The sequence below is a fragment of the Eleginops maclovinus genome, chromosome 3 (assembly GCF_036324505.1).
Source record: "Eleginops maclovinus isolate JMC-PN-2008 ecotype Puerto Natales chromosome 3, JC_Emac_rtc_rv5, whole genome shotgun sequence".
Lineage (NCBI taxonomy): Eukaryota > Metazoa > Chordata > Actinopteri > Perciformes > Eleginopidae > Eleginops > Eleginops maclovinus.
This window is the reverse complement of record NC_086351.1, coordinates 3,681,550-3,707,892: the sequence shown is the minus strand read 5'-3', so window position 1 is coordinate 3,707,892 and position 26,343 is coordinate 3,681,550. Positions and strand designations below refer to the sequence as shown.

General features: G+C 44.0%; 1 protein-coding gene across 5 annotated transcripts in view; it reads right to left on the bottom strand.

Annotated features, from left to right (window-relative positions):
* The window catches only part of ddr1 (discoidin domain receptor tyrosine kinase 1), a 52,446-nt gene extending 26,459 nt beyond the window's left edge, over positions 1–25,987 (bottom strand). For 2 of the 5 annotated variants that reach the window (XM_063878266.1, XM_063878269.1), the window contains exons 1-3: positions 24,031–24,148; positions 6,451–6,608; positions 2,205–2,307 (exon numbers count right to left, since the gene is read on the bottom strand). In XM_063878266.1, the coding sequence (XP_063734336.1) occupies positions 2,205–2,307; positions 6,451–6,608; positions 24,031–24,032 (263 nt within the window). In that variant the 5' untranslated portion in view covers positions 24,033–24,148. Of the gene's footprint in view, positions 1–2,204; positions 2,308–6,450; positions 6,609–24,030; positions 24,149–25,650 lie in introns of those variants that run through there. The other 3 variants (XM_063878264.1, XM_063878267.1, XM_063878268.1) reach the window with 2 other exon arrangements.
* Between the last annotated feature and the right edge of the window lie 356 nt (positions 25,988–26,343).

Sequence of the window (26,343 nt, the reverse complement as noted above, 5' to 3'; positions counted from 1 at the left end):
GAGTATTTCAATCAGTCCCCCTCGGTGGTTGACATCATGCAGACTTAAACCGCAGGATGATAGCAACACATAAGTGCCTCTCAAAGTGATGGAGGGATGAGGAGGGATGAGGAGGAATGAGGCAGAGCTCTTCAGTAGCCAGCAGGAGTACCATTACAGCACGACGCTCTGCCAAGTACCTCATTTTTCCCCTGTTCCCTACCTAGAAACCAGCCAAGTATTCGTCCCTCTCCCCTCGTTCTCATTCCTCTTTTTCCCCTCCAACTTTTCTCCACTCCCTCAAACCAATATGCTGAACAAGAAAAAATACCTACCAGCTCTACACCTTCCCAGAAACCCTCATTTCATATTAATTTCTCTGCAGCTTTCAGCACACCATTGCGGAGATGCACCTCTCTCAGTGTGTCCTCTGTGTGTCTTAAAGAAAAAGCTTGGGCTAACAATCATTTCCATATGGTTAGACACTGAGCCAAGAGACCCAGCCCTTACAAACCAACAGAGTCAAATGAACACACACACACACACACACACACACACACACACACACACACACACACACACACACACACACACACACACACACACACACACACACACACACACACACACACACACACACACACACACACACACACACACACACACACACACACACACACACACACACACACACACACACACACACACACACACACACACACACACACACACACACACACACACACACACACACACACACACACACACACACACACACACAACCTCGAGTTCGAGTGCATGGCTTTAGCATGTTGCAGGCCTATCTCGGCTTTCATGGATCTCACCTCACTGCCAGACAGACATGGCGGTAATATAATTAGCCGGTGGCAAAGACACACACTATCATCTTTTATCATAACCTAATAGACCTCGGACAAATCACTTAAGCGTGGTGCCAAACAGACTGAAAAAAACACCAGACGAACACAATCAGTCTGCGGTAAAGTGTTCCTGTACGAGAATATTATTATTCCAGTCAAACCACTGCCACTTGGCTTATTGATTTTTTAAAGTAGATCATTTGCCATAAAGTACAGTGAGTCAATCATTCAATGTTCCAGGTTACTGGTTGTGTGAAATGGCCAACATGGCATCTGGACCGTTCCTGTTTTAATGTGATAATTTACCTTTTAGAAAAGAGATCAAATAAACATTAAGTTACAAATCGTATATCGTACTGTAAAATTCTGGACAAAAAGGTGGAAAGATTTCGGCGTAATTCAAACTATTGAATACCCCTTATTAAGTAACAACAAATTCAAAGGAGCGGTTTGAAGGAAACATGCCAAGGGAGGTTTTTCACTCATATGTTTAAGTCTATTTCCTAATAATAATAACGTACACTTTATAACACAGATAATAATTCAAAGAGAATCTGAAAATGAGCAAAATATGTCCTTTTGAACAAAACATGATTCTAGGCAAGTTTAAATGAACTTTGGTTTTAGTTCTGAATGGTATTACATCAATTAGCACAGCCTTGTGACTCACTGGAGTTGTGTAATCCATCACAGTAAGCATCAAGTCTAAATTAATTTATGTCCGTCATGCTATTGCATTCAGTTGTTTTGAAACTAATCTGAAAAGTCTGCTCTGCATTATCTCACAGCAACAAATAAATGACTGCCAGGAATCCAAATATGCCATTGTCCTTCAAATGAAAGATAATCTTAAAAAGCTGGGTCATCTTTTGGCGTCACTGGGCAGAGAATCAATGATAACCTTTCAGCATTTTGTAAGTCAAATGTTCTGGGAAAAACTGGACTTGAACACCTCCTCTTGGCTCTGTTTTTAAAGCTCGGGCTTTAGGAAATCTAGCCTGTGATGGGAGACGTTGGCCACTCACAGGTCAGAGAGGGTGTTCCTATTGGCTGCAGATGCATGTGCAAATCCCTTAGCTGAAAACCTGGTTTAACGTCAAGATATCCTACAGGAAAAGTTGCTATTGCATCGCCTAACAACTGCCTTCACTGGAAAGCAGCCCAAAGAAGAAGTACAGACTTGTATGAGAGTCTAAAATGAGTTGGACAATAAGCATACAGTCCATGTTTTAAGACCGTAACCCCACAAAGTGCAGAGAGATTACAGGAAAAGCCTCCTGATAACTGTGGCGGGAGTAATGTATTAAGTAACTCACTCTTTATATAAACACACACACTTCCTACCTTCCATGTTTGGCCTCAGTGGAGTCAGACCAGGCGCTGGAGGCGGTGATGTCAGAGTCTGGGATGGTGCCATCCTCCATCCCCAGGGCGTAACGGCACTGAGCTGCAGGGGGAAGATTGAGGAGAGGAGAGGAGAGAGGAGAGGGAGAGGGAGAGGGAGAGGGAGAGGGAGAGGGAGAGAGAGAGAGACAGACATGAGCAACATCCCTGTGGAGCACATGTCCAAGAGAAACTTAATATTTCCATTAGACTGTCGACAGCCATCATTGGTCACGGAGCATAATGTTGTTATGTCATCTCTGGGAAAACTTCCGGACTTCATGCTCCATAACCCAGACAGAGAGGAGGAACTGCAGTTAATTGTTCCTGTCCACTCTTATTTCTTTTACAGGATGGAGGTCCAGCCAGTACTAATGAGTGTGTGTATAACGTAATCGTAGGGTTTGCATCACTTGTTCCTCAGCTCTGCACCGTCGAAAATGACAACGTGATTCAAATGAATCTGAAATCATAGTGTAACAAGTTCCCTCTGTGAGATACTGTGAGCTGTTCTGAGGAATCAGGATCTGAAATAATGTACTCGTCCCACAGCAGGGTGATTTACGGGACACAGCGAAATGTAAGTAAAAAAAAGTTCAGCATGGTAAAGAAATAAGGAGCAGTTTAATAAAAGTGAACACATGAAAGTATTGGAGGAGCCGGTAAGTGCAACATATTGTATTAGAAAGAGTGCAAATTAAATAAGTGTATAGATGAATGCAGTGCTAATTCACAGCCTAGTGGAAAGAGCCGGCACGAAGCAGAAATAAACGCCTGAAAGCTGCTGTGTGGTGTATTGCACGTCAAACAACATTACAATCTTTCTTTGCTTTCACTTGGAAACATGGACGATAGAAAAACAACTTTGCCTTCAGGCCATCCAGAGATCGTTATCAACGGGACCCGGTCCAAATCCAAACGTGTACGTGTATTTGAAACTCTAAACAGCTAAATTGTGCTCAGTTTTAGTGTCAACGTAGTGACTGTAGATGCTGCGTTGTAATATAAAACACTGACAAGCCAAGGATAAAGCGGGGGTAATCCTGCTGCCTGACATCCATCTCCTTTTGATTTAAATGTAACCATATGTTGACGTTGATCATCTCTATTAGGCATCCTTGTAGATGCACAGTACTCCTTCTTTTATCATGTGACGGACGAAAACCTCACAATCTGTATTTAAGTTAAAGGACAGCGAACGTTTTCGACCAATAAGAGGCCATGGCCTAGAGGGAATGTACCCGGATGGGTTGCTCTCATCTATATTGCTCTTTCGGACTTAAGTGTATATTGCCATCTTGTGCAACACCATGGCACATAAGAAATAGTATTGCCCAAGATATTTGTTACAGTCTGTCTTGTTGTCTGACACGGTGCTGGGAGCGGTCTGACTGCTGCAGGAAGGAAGAACCTGCGGTGTCTCTACAGTAAAACCTTTCCTGTCATTTTATTGTTTCTCGTTTTGTCTTTTTCCTCGATCTCCGTCCCACACAAAGCCACTTCCTCTGGGCTCCAGCGTTCCTGCGCAGCCCCTGTTCCAGTTACCATAGCTCAGGGATTTGTAGGACAAGAACAAAAGACGGAGAGAAACCGCAGAGCGAATGAAAGAACGCAGACTGTCAGATATCTGCCACGACTCGAGTCCAGCGGCAGCACCAGATAGTGTGGTCGCGGGCAGGGATTACCCAACGCCCCAGCTATCTGCTCTGAAGTCAGTCAAGAGGAGGAGATGGGGGGGGGGGGAGGCTAAGGGAGGGTTTGGGGAGTGATAAAGTGGAAAGGGGTCCTGACAGTGATACGGAGGGGAGGCTGAGGGTGACAGAAAGAGGCGGGTGGGCTGGGTGTCTAACTCAGTTTCTGTCATTGAGTCAGTGGACAGGAATGCTGGGCTGAATGACAAACCCCTAAAACCCCAACGGGTGCAACACACACGGATACACACACACAGTTTATCTGCGCCCTGTGAGCAGGTGCCCATTTTATTACATCACCATCATCATCATCATCTCACACAGCCAGTCGACACCCGGCCATCTGCAGTCCTCTCACCTCTCCGTCTCTCCCTCTGTGTGTCCTCTGCTTTCGCTTTCTTTTTTTCTTATATTTAAACTTTCCTGCCCAAAGAGGCAAGATTTACTCTTCTGAACAAACTGTTTGTCTGTGTTGTATCACAGTCTGGTAATCCATCTACAAATGTTTACTTTTCATCAATCAAGTTACTAGATTTAAGGCGGGCATGATTAGCTGATAACTCAATTATTTGTTCAACATCTCCATCACGAGTGCAACACTGATAGAGTTCCTACAAATGCGATCATTCAAATGAGTGCAGATAAGATGTGTTAATTAGATTAGATTGAGTTAATCGATCCCAGATTGGGAAGTTGTGTTACAGAAGGAAGGAAATGCACCAGTAAATATACTTACTAACAGTAGAAGTAATACATCTATAGAGTAAATCTACCAAATACACACTATAAAACATGCAGAAACCATCCTCCTGCTAATTACTTCATATTGACTGATGGGTTCAACTCTTATAAAAGGCATTTATAAACACAAACAAAACAATGGATTTCTCCAATGCTTTCCCTGAGACTAAGCGATGCATCAAAACAAAAAACAAAACCATCATATTATTAGGATAATAAGCAATATTTTCAGCCGTATTCTCCTTCACGGCCTGGCTGCTGCAGCCTGAAGGTCGACCGCTGCACACGCTCTGCTCTGGTTACACCTGGTTGCCTCTCTAAGCCTTCATGCTCTCCCTACCCCGACATTTTGACTGACACTTTCATGAGCTGCCTGTGCATTAGCGGGCTTGGCGAGCCAGAAGAGTGGTGGAGGGTTGGGGAGGGGAGGAGGTGGGGAGGTTGGCTATCTCATTCTCTTATTACACTCGACTGGCTGGCAGACAGGGGGGACACAGGATAGCCTGTTGATAGCGGCCGCAGAATGAGCCTTACTGATCTGAGAATGCGAGCAGAATGTCGGAGCGGCAGGACGTGCGACGGCTGCGCCCGGAGGAGGAGAACGAGAGGTTTCAAATGTGCGATCCAGAGATGGTGGCATTAAATTAAAGTGCTTTTTGGACAGAAAAACAAGAGAAAAGAAACAGAAATTGGGGAACAATTTATCCATCACTTGTTCGAACTGCTTTCTGCTCTTTTGTTTATTGGTCTTTTCTCTAAATTCCTTTCATCACATCTTTTGTTGTACTAAATGTTTTTCTAAAGGCTCTGCAGAGACTAAGAAAAAGTGCTTTATAAATTAAATGGGTTATGAATATAATCCGTAGTAATTATTGTAGTGATAGCTGGTCGATATATTGATATTATATCAGGTGTGTATGTGAGACTAGATCTCTTTGTCTTTAAGGTATCGTGTTATGGTATAAGCGTTGATTTTTCCAGGGTTTTTTACGGCTGCATTGAAGAAAAGTGATAAACCTATTTGTAAATCTTAATATGTGCCTATACCCAAATCATAATCAGCTTCAGAAAGTAACAGATTACTTTTAACAGTATTACGTAACAGTACTACCTCCCAGTTATATTTACAAAAACGTCATCAGAATATGGGTAGCTTTTAAATAGGATAACATTTGGATTACTAGCAGGATTACAATACATTAAAGATAAAGGGCAATATATCACGAAGCACGGTTTTCTTACGTATTACACACTTTAGTGAAGGCCATCTGGTCGATATTTTTACATTGCATTTTATAGTTAAGTTATAAAAAATCTGAAGAAAGGTTACATTTATATATTGTAATTCTTAAATTTAGGGACTGATCTTTTACAGGTGAGAAGTTATTGTGAAGGAATACATTTTTTTATAAAGGTATTTTTGGGCCACAGGGCTTTTATTGGAAATGTCAGAGTGAAAGGGGGAGACAGACGGGAGGACATTGCCTGAATTGTTTGGCCGGTTCGGGAGTCGAACTGGCCTACTAGGCAGCATGAGCACATGGGCCTCCTCCTCTAACCACTGAGCTAACCAGCAGCCCAAGGAATACATGTTTAATGTCCCAACGCTGATCATTATATCCACAATACTGGTGATTATTCATCATTAATCTCAATATGTGAATACTTTATGAAAGCATCAATAGTCTAAAATATCAATACCGACGTATAAATATCCTCCATTTCACCCAGTCCTGATTTTTGCCTCTGTTGCATGCAGGTTTAGAACATCCTACCTGGGTTAAATTGCCACTCATGCTCCCCTGAAGATGACACCAGCGCCACCAGGAGAGTGACCACAGCGACAGGGAGCAGCTGCAGGGTTGGCGAGGCCATGACAGCAGCAACACACCTGGTTACCTGTGTGGGGCTGCACTGATGTCCACAGGCATACCTGATGGAGGGAAAAAAAACAGAGGTTTTCAGATTTACGTCCACTTTGGGATTACGTCCTTGTAGAAACTGCATCAACCATCATCAAACCACTACGGATTTTATTGAAACGCCCTCTTTTCAAATGCACATAAAGCTCCATAATGAGGCTGCAGAGCTCACCATCTCCGTCTATTACTCAACTCCCACGATTTAATAAAGCACGTTGCATGTCTCACAGTCATTTGTCTCTCGACGCTTTGCATGCTGAGCTCAGAAAATCGGCCAAATCCCAGAGGGGCGAGCGCAAAACCATATAACAAAGGCCACTTTCACACACTAATTTGTTTTTCTCTCTGGCAGCAGAATGAAGAGGTACTTTTCTGCCTGTAGAAAGGGTGAAAACATATTGGTAATTGACAACGGTATAATTAGCCGGCCCGATATACTCCCAGAACATTTTTGATTCCTTCTGTGTTTGCAAAACCGATTTCAAATCCACTTTGTCCTTAATAGGGGGGAATGTATTTGGAGCAAACGGTTGGAGAATTTTAAATACCAATAAGATGAAGCTGAACTTTTTTGGAGATTGGAAACATTTAGAATAATGCTTGAGAGAGAAGAACAGTTGTCAAAGTAATTTTAAATAATAGGGATGCAAACATGTCTGCGCTAATGCAAAGTTCATGGTTTGCTCATAGCGCCACACCACAGACATTAAGCATTTGTTGTTATGAAAGCCTAAAAATCAAAAGCACACCCACACTCCGCTGCAAGTTCAATAGGTCGGCTACACTTAAACTTAAAAAGTGGTGCTTGGTCAGGATTCTTTGTGGAGAAACTCTATCGACGAATCTGAGCTGACTAAGAAGTTCTTTTTATGTAGGTTTTAGTGCATGTAAATGGTCTGCAAAGGCTAAAATACAATCTCCAAAAGGGAGTTTCTCTTCATTGGACTCCTTTGTTTATTAACGTAACACGTGTGCTTCTATTGGCTAGCGTTCCACCACATTGTAGGTGATAGACTAAGGGGAGGGACATTGCTAAGCGGTTGACCAATCCCAACAGAGCTGGCCAGCTAACCAATCAGAGCAGACTGGGCTCTGGTTTCCGACAGAGGGTGAAAAGAGGTGCTGCAGCACAGGCAGTATTTTTGAACATTAAAGCATGGAGACATGTGACAGACGCACTAAATACTGCTATGAACCTGAACATGAGCATTAGATCCTCTTTAGGAGAACATCTTCGATAAACACTGATTAAGAGTGGTGCTTTTGCAGGATTCTTTGAGGAAAAACTCATCAACTGTTGGTCATAATTGTACAAGTTTCATTAAATTAAGATTTCTTTAGTCAAGGACTGTTAGAGGGTAGACTTTGTTTTAGCCACAGTCATTTTTACCTCCAGTAAAACACTGGCAACAGAGCGTGAATCTACAGTGTTTTCAAAATGACGGGGTTAAAGTGAATCATACAAAGAAAACAAGCACATTTTACTGCTCTATTCCCCTGCAGTTTTACTTTGGAGACATGTTTGGGAAAGATTTCCAGTGGTGAAGCTAGAGAGAGGAAAGGAACTTCATGATAAGTGGAAGTCCGAAGTGGGAGTGACAGCTGGGGGAGACAAGAGAGGCCGGGCTGTCTTCCCTGTAGACCTTCTGTGTTTCGGCTTCATCTACACTAGACTGGGACAGGCCGACAGCTGACACACAGCTGTAGTGACAGAAGATGGGGAGGGGAGGAAGGGGGTTGTGGAGAGAGAGCCGGGGAGGGGGAATGTATGGAAACAGAGCGAATAGTGGACTGGAGTTAGCACAACAGGGCGGAGACGGTGCAACAAGAGCAGCGATGACATGGGTACATGTGTGTGTGTTTGGCAGGAGGGAGGCAGTGGAGAGAGGGTGACTTATGGCCTGGCGTGGTGTAAGTATGCACTGGTTTGTAGGGCGCATATGTGGGCACAGAGGAGATCTCAGTGAGAGCCAGACCAGTGCAGCTGTCCCGAACGAGAGACACAACGCAACTGATACATGTGTTCCTAGTGCGGAGAGAAAGAAGGGCTTAGATATCTCAGAAAAAGTCCTCAGTTGTCCAAATGTGTGTGTGAGTCCCAGATGACAACATGCTGAAATATGGGACTTAAAATCAGAGCCGAGAATCTGAGGAATGGGGCCGCAAATCTGAGGCACTCACCATAACAGAGAACCACAGTGATATCAACAAACTCTATCCTAGACGACATGGATTTATCAATGAAAGGAGGAAACGGGAACTTTTTCCACAGATAGATGAAGGGCTGAAGTATTTCTTGTTGTCCGTGTGTGTGTGTGTGTGTGTGTGTGTGTGTGTGTGTGTGTGTGTGTGTGTGTGTGTGTGTGTGTGTGAGAGAGTTCCAGATGACAACATGATGAAATATGGGGCTTACTAGCCTTAAAATCAGAGCTGAGAATCTAAGGAACGATGATCTCAATAAGAGTGAACCACGGTTATAGCAACAAATCACTATCCTCGACAGCGTCTCATCCCAGTTGTGCCAATGAACGAGATACACCAAATACACCACGGAGAGATGAAGAAAAGTCACTGCGATAAATGCCTTGGCGAGCAGGAACAAAAGTAGCCCCAGCCACCGGAGAACATTGTTGTCAGAGGAGTCAAGTGGTGTTGAACAGCTGTGGTTAGCGCTCAGAGGGAGGCAGAAGGAGCCGCTGTGTTTTGGAGGAGGCAGCACAGTGTGGAGCCCAATCTACACCCTCACATTTTGTCTCGGCTAATCCATACGCGGGACTAATGAATACTTATGAGCAGCTGCTGCTTATGAACACACAACTGACAAAAGAGAGAGTAAAGAGGCGCACACACACAGAAAAATGTTTTAAGTTAGCAGCCCTTGCATCATTAAAGATAGTTTGCCAGAGGTTCTATAATTAGATTGCTGGCAGGACTGCTTTGGCACTGGTTAGCGTAGTGAGCCCGTCGAGCTGGAACCGAGCGTTCCAGTTGTATAATGAAGCCGGTCCAAATGTCCATAGCAACCTGAAGGATTGTTCAGGTTGTTTCGCATGTTTTAGTCCATTACCTGCCAGTCGTGTATGTTTTACCACCCCTGAGAATATCATAACTATCGGCTTTCTGTGATTAACTGCATTCAGGACGGCCATTAGTTTAAGGCTGGGTAAAATAAACTTTAAAACATGAGAGGTAATCAATAACCAACATTAAAACACAATCATGCTTTTTAGTCCACGTTTCATTTCACATTAACATAATCAATAACCAGGACTCAACAGAGCTGCTGAACAGTCAGTATTAAAAGCCAGAAAAATGGCAAACTTGAATATGGTTTTAACAATGATTAGTTTGGGGAAACAAAAGCATTTGACTGCTATGAATTGGCTGAGACTTGTTGGAAAAGTAACCGTTCACACCTCATCCAGACTGAAATATCTATCAACAATACTATGATTATTTTTCAACAATCATCAGCATGTTAGCCTTGTGTGCTATTGATATCATTCACCCGTAAGCAACTCTGTGTCTAAGTACTGCACAGCCACAGAGACACTTACATGGCTGTAGACTGTTAGTCAGTGCTCGAATTATGTTTTTGTCTTCAAGGGGGTCTCTCTATTTTATAAAAACAAGTTGGACTCCCCGCCCCCCCCCCCCCCCCCCCCCCATAACCTAACATGTCAATTAAATAGCCGCGAATAGGTGCGAATGGCGCTTTTGCGCACGGTAGACACAACTTACACACGTAACACACGCACAACACAACAGACAGATTTTTTGGGGTTTGTTTTACAGAAATCGGTTCCATTTAATTTAAACATATTATTGATTGTCCATATTTCATTCCAATATCGCAATACATACAAATACATAGATTAAACATATTCTTTTGAATTTCAGTTTAGCTAGACTGTGAACTTATGCATTATGTAGCCTATATTGGCTTTGTCAAACAACATAGAAGAAAGCGCAACTTCAACAGACATTCTCAGCACTTGTCAAATCATGTAACCCAATGAACGCATATATAGACAAAACACTCGCATCATGTAGGCCTAACAATTCAGTTCGATGCTCTGATCATGTTTGACCGTGTTGGGCTTTACGGAAATAGATTAAACATATTCTTTTGAATTTCAGTTTAGGGACAGGCTAGACTGTGAACTGTTATGCATTATGTAGCCTATGGCTTTGTCAAACAACATAGAAGAAAGCACAAGTTCAACAGCAAACATGACATTCTCAGGACTTGTCAAATAATGTAACCCAATGAACGCATATATAGACAAAACTCACCCATCATGTAACAATTCAGTTCGATGCTCTGATCATGTTTGTTGGGCTTTACGGAGACAAAAGAGACCAAACTGCCCTGCTCTCAGCTGGCTGGGGCCTGCGCCCAGGAATCCATGATGCTGATGTCCGGTGGCCACTCTTAATCCATGAGTGGACAAACGGCACGGGGTTGAATTTCTCAATAGGAGGTCCATTCAAGTCAATGAATAGCAGGGCAGTGAGGCTCGCTGCACGCAGTCCGTTCCTAGTTTTATCGTCTGTGTCATTGCAAGCCGAGAAACCCCTCTCACACTCCGCTGAGGTCGGGAGTATAGTGCGGCATGCGACGATAAGTTTCTTAAGAGTATTCCCCTGAGAACCTTGAAGCTTCCAATCTCGGAATTCCTCGATAGCCTCGGTAGAAGATTCACAGAGGAGTTTTGCGAATCTCCCCACTTCGCGCTCTCCAAATAGCATTAGGTCTGACCTCTCTGCAGGCCAAAAGTGCTGATCTAGAGGCTTGAGCATGGCAATAAGTTCACTGTCAGGAAGACGTGATCTGAGATTATCAAGGATGGACTGATAAAACTGGGGTTTATTAATCTTAGGCTGCGTTTCCCTAAGCACAACGCCTTTGAACCGACCACTTGCTATGCCTGCGCGAATCTTGGATTCCGTTTTACCGGCATCTTCTTTCATAGCAGACAGTATCTCGATGGTTTGATGGATTTGTCTGCTGCCATCCACCAGAGACGTGTCCCTTCTCTGTAGTCTCAATGAGAGCCCCTGCAGTTCACGAAGCACATCTTTCATCACTGCCAAATCGGAGAGGAAGCCAGTAGATGTCAGATGCTTGAGTAGGCCACCATACTTCGCCCTCTCCACACCGTTGCGCGAGGCATCTTCGCTGGCCATTGTAAAGTGCTGTGCCAAAACAGGAAAATCTTTCACCACAGCTTTAACTGTCCGGAAACTGCTTGCCACCCACCTGATTGTGAAGACTTTGCCTATTTTTAAAATCTGCATGTTTAGTTCCCTAGCAGCATTTTCAAGCTCCCGTGCGTTTTTGGTGGATTGGTGATACAGACTATGAAGCTTTGAAATAAAAATGTCAAAATGGTTGCACCCAGCCACAGCCTTCAAAGAATCATTAACAGCTAGTTCTAATCGGTGTGCCAGGCAATGTACATCCTGCAGTTGAGGGAAGTCTTGTTTAAGTCTTTCAATGAGTCCTGTATGCCTACCGGTAAGGACAGCGGCTCCGTCTGTGGCTATGCTGATGAAGATCCTCTTAAGAAATTCTGCCTCTATCCCCACATTTTGAAGACTGTCTTTTAACGCATTGTAAAGAGATCCTGCATCTCCTTTTTCCAACTCAACAATGTCCAAAAACACGTTCTCTACGTCTCCATTACCTGTTACATCGCACCTCATGTAGATAATCATATAGGAGCGTCCATGCACAGTGCTTTCATCCAACGTTATGCTGATACGTGAGTCGAGTTTCAAGACATGGGAAACAAGTCTTCTTTTCATTTCATCTGCTATATGTTTCACAATAGCAGCACAGGAGTGATCGGAGCGGTGTGCAGGGCCCACTGTTGCACCATTAAGCTCATTAACTGTCATGATCGGCGTCATTTTGGTGTATGGCAATCTCTCTTTGGCTATAGTGTACGCCGCCCTAAATGAGCTTGATGTAACGTCGATGGCAGCCAAACTCAGCTCTACAACTTTGGTGGGCAGAACATCTTTTTGTTTTAATTCTGCTATCTCCACTGCTCTTTTATGAGCAAGGCTGTCCCGGTGCAGGTAAATCTTCTTACGTAATTGCTTTTGCAATGAGCTACTGACGGTCCCATTAACCCATGCATCCGAAAGGTGCACCCCAGTCTTTTTTTCATGGAGCAAGAGAGTTTTTGCTGCCTGGCAGGGAGCGCACCCAAGGCCACTCTCACTTGTACACAACCATGGATTTCTCTCCTTCCACGATCGCCACTGTGTGAGCCCCCAGTTCTGAGGCAGGTGGCGCAGGTGCTTCAGTTCCATATCGGTCCCGGACCCCGACCCCGTCTCCGCAGCCTCTTCTCCGTCCAATTCCTCCTCAACCAGTGCTCGAATTACGTGGGAGCCAGAGGGAGCCGAGCTCCCATAGAGTGATGACTGGCTCCCATGAAAGCAACAAAGTCAAATTTTTGAGGGGGTCTCTCATATCTGAAGGTGTCTGCCATATATTGCATTGTAATTTAATCGTAAACAACACTCATTATCCATCCCTTTGCGGTCTCCAACCATTAAAGACGTTACATTAAAATAGGCTAATACCGGACGTGCTTATACGCTCAAGAGCGCAGCATACTGCACTTCACCACCACACCACTAGGCTACGTGAGCAAACTGGATAAGATCGATTTGACAGCACTCGCAAGTCCGAAGAAGTCACATAAAAATGTGCTTTTGAGGTAAAGACCAACAACACATCTTAAATTTAAATGTAATTGCCAGTTATGCTGCCGAAAAAAAGGCCACAAATTCATATTCGGCCCTGACCAGTTTCGGTTTTACCACTAAAAAAACAAAAATAGTTGCAGATTTAGAATCAGAAAATGGCCTAGCAACAGCTAGTTCTAGCCAGGCGCCTAACTCTACTGAGCCAGAGGACGTTGTGGCTACAACCAGTCATCATGATGTTTTAGCTGGGACACTTACCAATGACGATGAGGACGTTGAGGAGGAATTGGACGGAGAAGAGGCTGCGGAGACGGGGTCGGGGTCCGGGACCGATATGGAACTGAAGCACCTGCGCCACCTGCCTCAGAACTGGGGGCTCACACAGTGGCGATCGTGGAAGGAGAGAAATCCATGGTTGTGTACAAGTGAGAGTGGCCTTGGGTGCGCTCCCTGCCAGGCAGCAAAAACTCTCTTGCTCCATGAAAAAAAGACTGGGGTGCACCTTTCGGATGCATGGGTTAATGGGACCGTCAGTAGCTCATTGCAAAAGCAATTACGTAAGAAGATTTACCTGCACCGGGACAGCCTTGCTCATAAAAGAGCAGTGGAGATAGCAGAATTAAAACAAAAAGATGTTCTGCCCACCAAAGTTGTAGAGCTGAGTTTGGCTGCCATCGACGTTACATCAAGCTCATTTAGGGCGGCGTACACTATAGCCAAAGAGAGATTGCCATACACCAAAATGACGCCGATCATGACAGTTAATGAGCTTAATGGTGCAACAGTGGGCCCTGCACACCGCTCCGATCACTCCTGTGCTGCTATTGTGAAACATATAGCAGATGAAATGAAAAGAAGACTTGTTTCCCATGTCTTGAAACTCGACTCACGTATCAGCATAACGTTGGATGAAAGCACTGTGCATGGACGCTCCTATATGATTATCTACATGAGGTGCGATGTAACAGGTAATGGAGACGTAGAGAACGTGTTTTTGGACATTGTTGAGTTGGAAAAAGGAGATGCAGGATCTCTTTACAATGCGTTAAAAGACAGTCTTCAAAATGTGGGGATAGAGGCAGAATTTCTTAAGAGGATCTTCATCAGCATAGCCACAGACGGAGCCGCTGTCCTTACCGGTAGGCATACAGGACTCATTGAAAGACTTAAACAAGACTTCCCTCAACTGCAGGATGTACATTGCCTGGCACACCGATTAGAACTAGCTGTTAATGATTCTTTGAAGGCTGTGGCTGGGTGCAACCATTTTGACATTTTTATTTCAAAGCTTCATAGTCTGTATCACCAATCCACCAAAAACGCACGGGAGCTTGAAAATGCTGCTAGGGAACTAAACATGCAGATTTTAAAAATAGGCAAAGTCTTCACAATCAGGTGGGTGGCAAGCAGTTTCCGGACAGTTAAAGCTGTGGTGAAAGATTTTCCTGTTTTGGCACAGCACTTTACAATGGCCAGCGAAGATGCCTCGCGCAACGGTGTGGAGAGGGCGAAGTATGGTGGCCTACTCAAGCATCTGACATCTACTGGCTTCCTCTCCGATTTGGCAGTGATGAAAGATGTGCTTCGTGAACTGCAGGGGCTCTCATTGAGACTACAGAGAAGGGACACGTCTCTGGTGGATGGCAGCAGACAAATCCATCAAACCATCGAGATACTGTCTGCTATGAAAGAAGATGCCGGTAAAACGGAATCCAAGATTCGCGCAGGCATAGCAAGTGGTCGGTTCAAAGGCGTTGTGCTTAGGGAAACGCAGCCTAAGATTAATAAACCCCAGTTTTATCAGTCCATCCTTGATAATCTCAGATCACGTCTTCCTGACAGTGAACTTATTGCCATGCTCAAGCCTCTAGATCAGCACTTTTGGCCTGCAGAGAGGTCAGACCTAATGCTATTTGGAGAGCGCGAAGTGGGGAGATTCGCAAAACTCCTCTGTGAATCTTCTACCGAGGCTATCGAGGAATTCCGAGATTGGAAGCTTCAAGGTTCTCAGGGGAATACTCTTAAGAAACTTATCGTCGCATGCCGCACTATACTCCCGACCTCAGCGGAGTGTGAGAGGGGTTTCTCGGCTTGCAATGACACAGACGATAAAACTAGGAACGGACTGCGTGCAGCGAGCCTCACTGCCCTGCTATTCATTGACTTGAATGGACCTCCTATTGAGAAATTCAACCCCGTGCCGTTTGTCCACTCATGGATTAAGAGTGGCCACCGGACATCAGCATCATGGATTCCTGGGCGCAGGCCCCAGCCAGCTGAGAGCAGGGCAGTTTGGTCTCTTTTGTCTCCGTAAAGCCCAACAAACATGATCAGAGCATCGAACTGAATTGTTACATGATGGGTGAGTTTTGTCTATATATGCGTTCATTGGGTTACATTATTTGACAAGTCCTGAGAATGTCATGTTTGCTGTTGAACTTGTGCTTTCTTCTATGTTGTTTGACAAAGCCATAGGCTACATAATGCATAACAGTTCACAGTCTAGCCTGTCCCTAAACTGAAATTCAAAAGAATATGTTTAATCTATTTCCGTAAAGCCCAACACGGTCAAACATGATCAGAGCATCGAACTGAATTGTTAGGCCTACATGATGCGAGTGTTTTGTCTATATATGCGTTCATTGGGTTACATGATTTGACAAGTGCTGAGAATGTCTGTTGAAGTTGCGCTTTCTTCTATGTTGTTTGACAAAGCCAATATAGGCTACATAATGCATAAGTTCACAGTCTAGCTAAACTGAAATTCAAAAGAATATGTTTAATCTATGTATTTGTATGTATTGCGATATTGGAATGAAATATGGACAATCAATAATATGTTTAAATTAAATGGAACCGATTTCTGTAAAACAAACCCCAAAAAATCTGTCTGTTGTGTTGTGCGTGTGTTACGTGTGTAAGTTGTGTCTACCGTGCGCAAAAGCGCCATTCGCACCTATTCGCGGCTATTTAATTGACATGTTAGGTTATGGGGGGGGGGGGGGGGGGCGGGGAGTCCAACTTGTTTTTATAAAATAGAGAGACCCCCTTGAAGACAAAAACATAATTCGAGCACTGTCCTCAACGTCCTCATCGTCATTGGTAAGTGTCCCAGCTAAAACATCATGATGACTGGTTGTAGCCACAACGTCCTCTGGCTCAGTAGAGTTAGGCGCCTGGCTAGAACTAGCTGTTGCTAGGCCATTTTCTGATTCTAAATCTGCAACTATTTTTGTTTTTTTAGTGGTAAAACCGAAACTGGTCAGGGCCGAATATGAATTTGTGGCCTTTTTTTCGGCAGCATAACTGGCAATTACATTTAAATTTAAGATGTGTTGTTGGTCTTTACCTCAAAAGCACATTTTTATGTGACTTCTTCGGACTTGCGAGTGCTGTCAAATCGATCTTATCCAGTTTGCTCACGTAGCCTAGTGGTGTGGTGGTGAAGTGCAGTATGCTGCGCTCTTGAGCGTATAAGCACGTCCGGTATTAGCCTATTTTAATGTAACGTCTTTAATGGTTGGAGACCGCAAAGGGATGGATAATGAGTGTTGTTTACGATTAAATTACAATGCAATATATGGCAGACACCTTCAGATATGAGAGACCCCCTCAAAAATTTGACTTTGTTGCTTTCATGGGAGCCAGTCATCACTCTATGGGAGCTCGGCTCCCTCTGGCTCCCACGTAATTCGAGCACTGCTGTTAGTCCTGTTAAAACATACCCTACTGTTTACTTTAAATATGTACAACGTACTCAATGTGACCAAATTGTAATTTATGACCAGCAGTTATAGAAAATGAATGACTTTTAGGTAGGGCTGCCCCCCATTAGTCGACTAATCGTTAGTCTGCGGAAAAAATATTCGTCGACTAATTTTTTCAGTGACTGGTTAGTCAAAAAAAAAAAAAAAAAAGGTCCCTCTGCGCGCTGCAGGTGCGTCAGTCGAAAACCCCCTCAGACCTCATTCAGAGCTGTGCCTGGTCCTTAAGTTATTTTGTCAGGTGGGATATCCCAAGAGTGCGATCCTTTTGAGCATGTTAGGGACGAGCCCTAAATGGTGACATGCAAACTCGCTGGGAAAAAAAGGTGCCTCCGTATCCGCGCCATCATAACAAAACTCGGAGCTTTATCTTCCCCGACAACGTGAGTTCCTTCCTCAGACTTGGAGGAAAGCAGCAGCAGTGAGTCAGGCAGTAGCCTAGCTTTGTATCAACACATATAAACCTATAATATATAATCATTGTGAGTCTGAGCTCAGAAAACAATAAATTCAAGCTTTCATTTCATGAACAGGGCGTAATGTGTGGATGGATTTTTGCCGATGAACATATTTGGCGCTGTATACAGTGTAGTATTTATTTATAAGTTACATTTATTTTTATATAACTCATAATATGACGATTAGTCGACTAATCGCCTGAATTGACGACTACTAGTCAACTAGAAAATTCTTTAGCGAGGGCAGCCCTACTCCTAAGCCTCGTCTCGTACTCCGTAATGTCTCTCTTGTCCACACAAAGACCATTCATTGTGTGAAGTCTCCAATCACAGCAAGATAGAGTAACGTGCTGCCTCGCTGAGACATGACTAATGGCCGCTGGGAGACAGAACGTAGCGAGCTTTTGTTTTGGGTTTCCGTCAGAGTGCGAGGACACCGGTGAGGTCATACGCAGCACCACCCTCTGAGGCCGGGATTGAAGGAAACACAAATTAATCTTCAAGCTTCACTTCACTTGGAAGGTTGAGAGTGGGGCCGTGCAAGTCGCAGAAACAAGGTCACTGAACGGCGTTCCTGTAAATAGTCTGGTTTCTTTGGGACTCAGGGGTGGTGTGAGTGAATCCCTGCAGGGCCAAAGCTTCCTTGTTTTTACCGAAGGCCCATTCGAAGGGCACAAATATGTAATACTTTCCTCATCTTGAAAGAATTCCCTTCAGCTTACTTTGGTTAAATATATAAATATCAGCCAGTCCTTCAATTTAGGAAAGGACGCATTCACATTTACGCCCCTTAGTCATTGGGGATGGAAACATTTGCTGTAAAACTGAAAATACACACGATGCTCTTCTAATAATTACCTTCACTGACATCACCAATGTGTCAGGAAGCTGAGGTTGGATGATTCGCCCTCCTATTGGTCTTTCATTGGCCATTGAATTTTACAGTTATGCGTCACAATATTCATCTATACAAGGAAGTGCAAGTCACTGCTGGACTTCCTGAGTTTCAGCTGAGGAAGCACCAGGGATGAATGGATGAGTCACTTTAACAAGGTAATGAGAGCTGCAGGAAACGGTGGTCGAGTCATAAAAACAAATTAAGCCGAAGCAACAAGAAAAGAGAAAGTGAGGCATGACATTAAAGGATGAGTGGAGGAGCTGGTGAATCACCAAAGGAAGCATGGTAAGGGGATTGTAAAAGAGGGGTAGTTGAGTTGTGCTGAACACCGTGTTAGTCATTTAGACAGCTCAGCTTTTACCCTAAAAAATACCAAATTCAAAACACACTCACCCAGTGACAGAGACAAAGCAACTCACCTCATAACACATCAAAGTCTCAAGCTAAGCCCAGAATTAGTTTAGCCCGAGCGCTCAGGACCCAAGTCTTGAGGCTAATGCGAACGCGGTAAAAAATGGATGTAATAAAGTCGGGTTCATTAGCATGCAGCTTCACACAGCTGATATCAATCATAACTAAAGAGGTACACTTCCATCTTGTCCATTTTCCCAGCCTGCTTTCTACTTGGACGCAGGTCTTCTTGGCCCTACCGACTGCAACATATCAGCATGGCGGACAGAGGCAAATGATGAGTGATTACCACACGTTGTCTGGCAAACGAAGAATGCCTTCATCCACAGCAGCCTCACAAACCCATTTGTGAGTGTGGGGACGAGGCATTAAAACGAGCTAGCCAAGCGTGGTGTTTATGTTTTTGGTCCTCTTCTGTTAGGCGTTAAAGTGGTCGAGAAACATCATGGGAGAAGGTGATTGGTTGGCTGGAATACACACATCTAGACCCTAAATACATCTAAAAAACAATATACAATATGTTGATGATTCACATAGTATATGTACGACCACAACGCCTTCAAAAGAACATGGTTGCAAAACACAAAAAAAGCGGATTGTTTAAGAGTCTGTTTGGTCATAGGTGTTTGTTGTAGACCATTCAAATGTCCCTGGTAAAGACAGAAAGATATATCAGCTCCTATTTGCACACATTTAAGTAATAATAAAATGATGCAAAATATAAGAACTTATCTACAGTGTTTTTATAATCCAGATCATCAGAAAGGACTAACAGTTTATGTTTATTTCACTGTAAAATGCTCTGGTCAAAACAAACAGTCACTAAACTTTTACTAGAGGTGAGCAGACCTCCGCCTATGCTGTTTCCTTAAGTGAAAAACGGTGTGTATTCGCACTGTGATTCAGCTCCTATGGTCTTAGGTTTTTGCTTAGCCCTTTCTTCACCCTTTCCCCAAGTTTCAGGAAATATGAGCCAGTGGTTTTTCCGTTACCCTGCTGAAAAAGATAAATGAAAATAAATAAAAAGGGGATTTTGAAAATGTGTTTATGTGATGAAACTATTACGAACAATGTCTTTATGTCCAATGGGTTAGACATGGAATACCAGACATTGTTCTGATGTTAATGGTATGTTATTAAAGCTTGTTTTTGTTCTGCTTTCGTTCACTTTTATCAGTCCTGAGCTACATAACAAAAGCCACATCCAGGTAGATCCTCTCTGTATACATGCCTGAAGTACAAACACTAATTACTCCGGATGAGGTTTTTATTTAATTATAGCTACAGCGCTCAGATATTGCATCAGCAAAGGAAGAAAGCTTGATCAGGCACATCAAAAGTAAGGAGGTGGACTGCCTTAACAAACGCACAAGTGTAAATGAGAAGGAGCTTTTCTGTGAAAGCTGAAATGTGACAAAACAGTGAGCGTGACACCAAAAATAAATCCCACCAAGCAAAGGCCTTGTTAGCACCTCTGGCATCAGCGGGATGCTCGCAGTTCATTAGCTGCATCGTGGGAATCAAAGTGAAGTGTCTTTACACGCAGAAGAAAATCCTAAGAAGTTATTTTAGAAACTGGTTTGTGACTGACAGTAACTGGAACACTGTTTGGGTTCAGAGGGCTTGAAGCTTCATTCCTGTCGGGACATGTACTTTAGCAGTTTCTCAGCTCATCTTTCTCGTATAAAGCATCTGGAATGAAAGGAGAGGCATTTCACTTTTGCTAGTGAAAGGGACTTAATGAAAAGGCCTTTCTCACCTCCTGCACTGAAGGTTAGAAGTTAGTTTCATGCTTCTGTATGAAAACAAGCCTTCACTGCTTCCGCTGGGGAAAATTAGTTCTGAGTTTGGCCTTAAAGTGTGGCTGTGAAAAGTATAATGAGAGTCTAGCAGATATGTGGCAGCATTAGCATTTTAATTTGACAGCAGGGTGTATAGGGCTGGTTCTGGTTTGACACCAAGGCCGTCACCTAGGTCGTTCTAAGGCTCCATTGTGACGGCAAGCCGCAGCCCAATTCCCCAAAATTCAATTCGCACAGTCTCTCTGCCACCTGTCAGAGAACAAGTCAGAAGCAGAAGGGGACGATTGGGTGAAAGGAGAAAGGAGAGGTATGTGACAGCGGAGTGCTATTCTCACAATGGGCAGAGAGAAACTGGCCTGCAGACAGAGATACAGGAAGGACAGACAGACGGACAGGAGAATACCGTGGTGGAGGAAAACTCCCTCCAGTTACCGACTGAAGAGAGTCTCGTGACAGAGCAGGCGTGGGACAAAAGCAACTCTTTGCCCGCAGGAGGAAGGGAATTATTCATCCGTTGAGCTGCGATTGCAACACAAAGAGGGAACAGGAGAAGGGAACTAGAGAGGCCAGGTCTGACAGGAATGAGTTCAGCGAGTCTTAGCATTTTAAGTCAAAGTGAGAAAAAACAGTCTGATTCAAACCCTGCCCTCAACAACAACTTGTCTTTTCTAATGCTGAGAAGGGAAGAACATATTTCAGAGGCTACTGCAGGGGGGCGAAAACAAAATACACCAGATTTGGATACAAAAAGTGCTGTGACCTGATTCGTATAAAGTCTGGGTTTTGCTAAGACTCTATTCACACACACTGTTTAAAGCCTGAGGCACAGCAGGCAGATACCTACCACACTGAAGTCCTCCTCCTCCTCCTCCTAGCTAAATTACACATCACACAACAGTTTCCTGGTGCTAATATGCCCTGCGAACCCCTGGGCGGGAAACACAGATGAGTCCGCCCCACTCAGCGCGGACGTATTCAAATACATCAGACGACATAAGAGTTATAAAAAAGAAAAGAGGTCCACCTTTGATGTTGAACACAATTTTCTCCTATGCTTCGACACGGTTTCAAAAGCACTTACTTTGCCAGGAGCCATTAGTAATTATAAGTGAAATACTGAGCGGCACGGTGGGTGCTAGCAACTCGGGATGAAAACAACACCACAGTGTGAGGTGTTGAACAGAGATGAAAAAAAAAACTGAAGAAAGAAAGGAACAGTGATAGAACAGAGTGCATGCTGGCTTTCAAGTTGGAGAGAGTTTCCATCTTCAGAGGGTTAGTCAAGTTTTTCCAGAAGCGATAAACTCAGATGCCAGTTTTGGAGCGATGTATGATTCACAGTTGGATTCAGCATCAGCAACCTTTAGCCATTAGATCATCAACTTTACATCATGTGATTTTAAAAAAGGGGAGTTCCTCCACATGTACACATCAAAGTGTGTTCCAGAAAAACTGCTAAACTAAAGAAACGTTTTATAAAGACTTGTGCAGCGCCAAGGGGACACTGATCCTCATCAATGCTTGAGGCTACATGAGGAGCTACTGCCGTAACACACCCAAACCTCTAACTCTCTTAGGGAACCTTTCATGGTCTAGATGGATTGTGGGTAATATATACGCCTGGATTGCAAGAGGTGAAAAATGCATGGAAAAAAACCAAACAGTTTCTTGCGCTTCAATTTGATTTAAAAGTCAGACAGTATTAAGAGAGGATGATGCTTAATCAGGAGCACTCTTTAATGAGAGTATTTGACTATTTATGAGTCATAAAACATGTAATAAAGTTGAGAAGTTACCCATAAGGGAGGTGTTACTTTCCAACGTATACATTATTTATACTTTCATCCTAATGAAATATATCATATACATACATTAGCACATCTCAAATCTGCTACTTTGGGAAATGCAGAGGAATTTCTGCAGGTTCCTGAGTGGTTAAAGGGCATCAAGCCAAGGTCCTCCTGAGATAAATTGATGAGATAACTCTTTGAAGAAACCCCCTGAAGCCAGAACAGGATATACCCCCAGTTTGCTTACATCTCAGGAGCAACAAGGCTTATCTAAGGAGGCCACCTTGGACGAGAGAGCAAACAGATAAATGAGGAGCATCACAGGGACGATAGGAGAAGGGAGGCTGAGGGTGAGATGGATGAGCAGGGGGAGGAGGATGAATGAAACATCTAGTGCTGCTTCAAAGGGAACGGAGAGATAGAAGATGAAGCGGGAGAATGTGCGCTCCACGTCAGATGTAGAAAGAGAGACAGAATGCCTGAGTGATCAATTACAGGATCAAAGGTATGGTGGAAGTCAGAGTGGGATGGAGGTCTGATCTGAAACGAGGTAGGACTCTAGAGATTTCATTAGCGATTTGAGAGCTTTACTGACAACTCCTGAACACCCCTGATCTGGCTTTGAAGTGTCACCGCCCATTATTCAATGAATTTGTTTCTCTAACATTCTGTGCTCTGCATGTGACCACACGTAGGGCAAATGCAATTGAAAAATCCAGCTGTCTAGACATAAGGGAAATTGGTTAAGCGTACACAGTTGAGTCCTGCCTTCAATTGGTTTCATTTCCCATTTGCAGGGGACTGTGGAGGCGAGAAACCGTGTCGTGTACTTGCACTTAAATAAATTCTTCCGCTGGCCTCGCTGTTAGGTCTTTCGGGAGCCAATTATGAGCAAACACAGACTCTTGTGGAGTTCCTGCCTAATAATACATTATTGTCATGGGAAAAAGTTGCACAAAAAGGCAGTTCTTATCTAAGGAAAACACCATTATCATCATTGTGCTCTTTCATGTGGTTTTAAGATTGGGCAACTGTGCAAAACAAGCTGTTCAGTTTTTTGTGCAGGAACTACCTCTGGGTTTCTGATGTGTATCCACCTGCAAGAAGCCTTTTCAGAGTGGTCAACAACCAGAAACACAAAGAAAGAAGTCACAAAGCACCGCTGTCACCAAAACAGTCAGGCATATAAAGGACAACAGACGGAGGTCAATGATCAACCAGACCACAAAGCAGTGCTCCCATCGAGGAGACAAATCCTAATCCGTCTGTGTGTGTGTGTTCTTGCACAAAGGCATGCATCTGGGTTGTTCTCAGTCACTAAACGGCAGCACTAATGCGAAACTTTAAGACAAATCTTGCTCATTTGTTTTGTACATAAACAAGCATCTTACAAAGACTTGGGATGCAACGTCTTCTAAATGTCTAATGAAAAACACCCATTTCCCACAGACACTGTCAGACAAATTACTTTTCTGCGTACATAATTCTCCACAAATCACATTGTGCAATTAACGTCATTTTCTCCTAAGCCAGCCAGGACAAGTCAGTCAAAACAAAGGTTCGTGCATGCACAAATATACTCACATAACAGGTCTATACAACTATTTAATATATTCTCCTCTGCTGGACTGCACAGCTGATAAAAAGCAGCTCTGCAGGGCCGATAGCTCCTGCGGGACGCTGGTGGAGCCTCAGCAGCCAGATGCCCATTAGACAGACAGCAGCCCTGTTTACTTAAAGTGTGTACCCATGCTCAGGGCTCCTCCTCACGTTATGCCCCTGCTTTTACAGAGGCAGAGAGGGAGGGATGAGGAGAGTTGCCTTTTATTGCCTCTATCTATTGGCAAATAGCAGAGGAACCCAAACCTCCTCCTCCTCCTCCTCCTCCTCCCAACATTGTAACAAAGCTTCACCTCATCTGGACTGCATGCTCCGACCATCAAACTAGCCACTACAGATTTCAAATGGTGGGAAAGGTGACAGCACACCCATTGAAACTCCTCCATCAGGCCACCTCCGCCTCTCTGCAAATGCTCAGGTCATGCACAACACACGGTAACCAGCCTTCAACAGAAACACGCAATTCCTCCCACATTTTCACCTGTCGCTTTCTGCCGAACACAAACAAACTAAGGCTGAATATCTGCAGTTTATGAGCATAACTTTTTCTTGATTCCTAAGCCAGCCAGTTCACAGAGAAATGGGAATCATTTATTAACCACATGATTGATTTATTCTCCCCTAAGCTGTCTTCTGGCTCATAAAAGAAACAAAATCTGTATTCAGTTCAAAGTCCAACCTTTTCGGGCAGCTCCTCTCAAGAGGTTAGAAAAGGTGTTCTGTTATCAACACAGGTTCTCGTCTGCAGCATCCAGACATGATATTAGATTTGGTTGTGCCGAATGATTAGCTCCCCAGAGAAAAAAACTTCCAGAGGTGAGCGAAACCGGAGCAATTTGAGGTCACCTGCAGTGCTGAGAGGTCAATGGGTTAATGATGGGTGTGATGACCACCACCTGGATTGCATGGAGGTCCAAACATGACACTTTTAACTGACCCCATTCATCAAGCCTGCTGCAGTTTTAAAGCCTAGAGGAATTACTTTTGTTTGACTTGTGAGGTTTCTGTGTGTATGAGGTGCAATGTAAAGAAATGAATTCAGCAGACTGCAAAGAAATGCATGACTGGTACCAACTTAACCAAACCCATATTATTGCGGGAGGCAGTGGGTAAAAACTGGAATTGATGACAGGCAGGATAGAAGAAATAAAAGTCTATTTTGAAGATAAACGTGTGAAAGCAATAGCCTTGGCACACACTCTGAATTATGTCTTCTCTGCTGCCAAGAACCCACATTTAGCAAGATGTTTGAACCGATTGTAGCTCATGATGTACACTGTGGCAATATTTCAGCTACGCAGTCGGTTAATGCCACTATGCATCTTCCACGAAAAACGTGCGGAGACCCCGGGGCAAAACTTACACCTCATAGGCGCTTCCCAGCAGCCCGTGGCCGGCGTCCAGAGCTCCGTGCCCGCCTTGAACCGAGACTTTTAGACGCCAAGCCACATACACACGCACACGCACACGCACACACGCAGGCAGGCAGCTGGAAATATCCGCTGCAATATTATTATAGCCGCTTATTAAGGAGTAAAGTGCGCGCAGAAGACGCGTTTTTAAAAAGGAGTTTGCAGGACTTACCTAAAAAGACACGGAGAAGTGTGCGTTGATAGCAGTCCAAACTTTCAAATGAAGTCTTTGTTAGTGGTAGCAAAGCTGTGTTTTGTCCTCAACAACACACGTCCACTGAATAATCCACACGGGAACAGTTGTTGCGCTCAGTGAACGACCTCTGTGTGGTGAGTAAAACACGGAAAACAACAAAATATCCGGCTGGAATTAAACCCGCAGCTTGACTTTTACTCCCCTCTCTTTGGGGTAAATAGTTGTAAAACTTGTCGACAATAAGGGTGATATTAAAAAATGATAGCGAGAAACCGACTGGGGTCCCCTGTTCCTCTCGGCCGCCTCTCTGGATCTGATCCCCCCGCAGCAGCAGCCTCAGCCACCAGGTGCTCATTAACATAACTGCACCGGCTGTGTCCAATCACAGCCCACAGCAAGGTGTCTGATTGAATATTCCAGCAGCGCCATCGTCCAATCAGATGCCTCGGTGGGCGGGAGCTATGACCCTAACAACACTGTAGAAAGAAATCCAGCCTTCAGGGGCGAGGGGGGAGTCTTTGTTACTGTGATTTGGGGAATATGACATATGATACAGCAGCATGCAGACTGCTTTCACCTTGTTAACCCCTTGCATGGTTGAAATAAGCCACTCTGATGTTTTAAAAGGGATTCTATGATAATGTAAACTTGTAAACTGTATAGTTATGC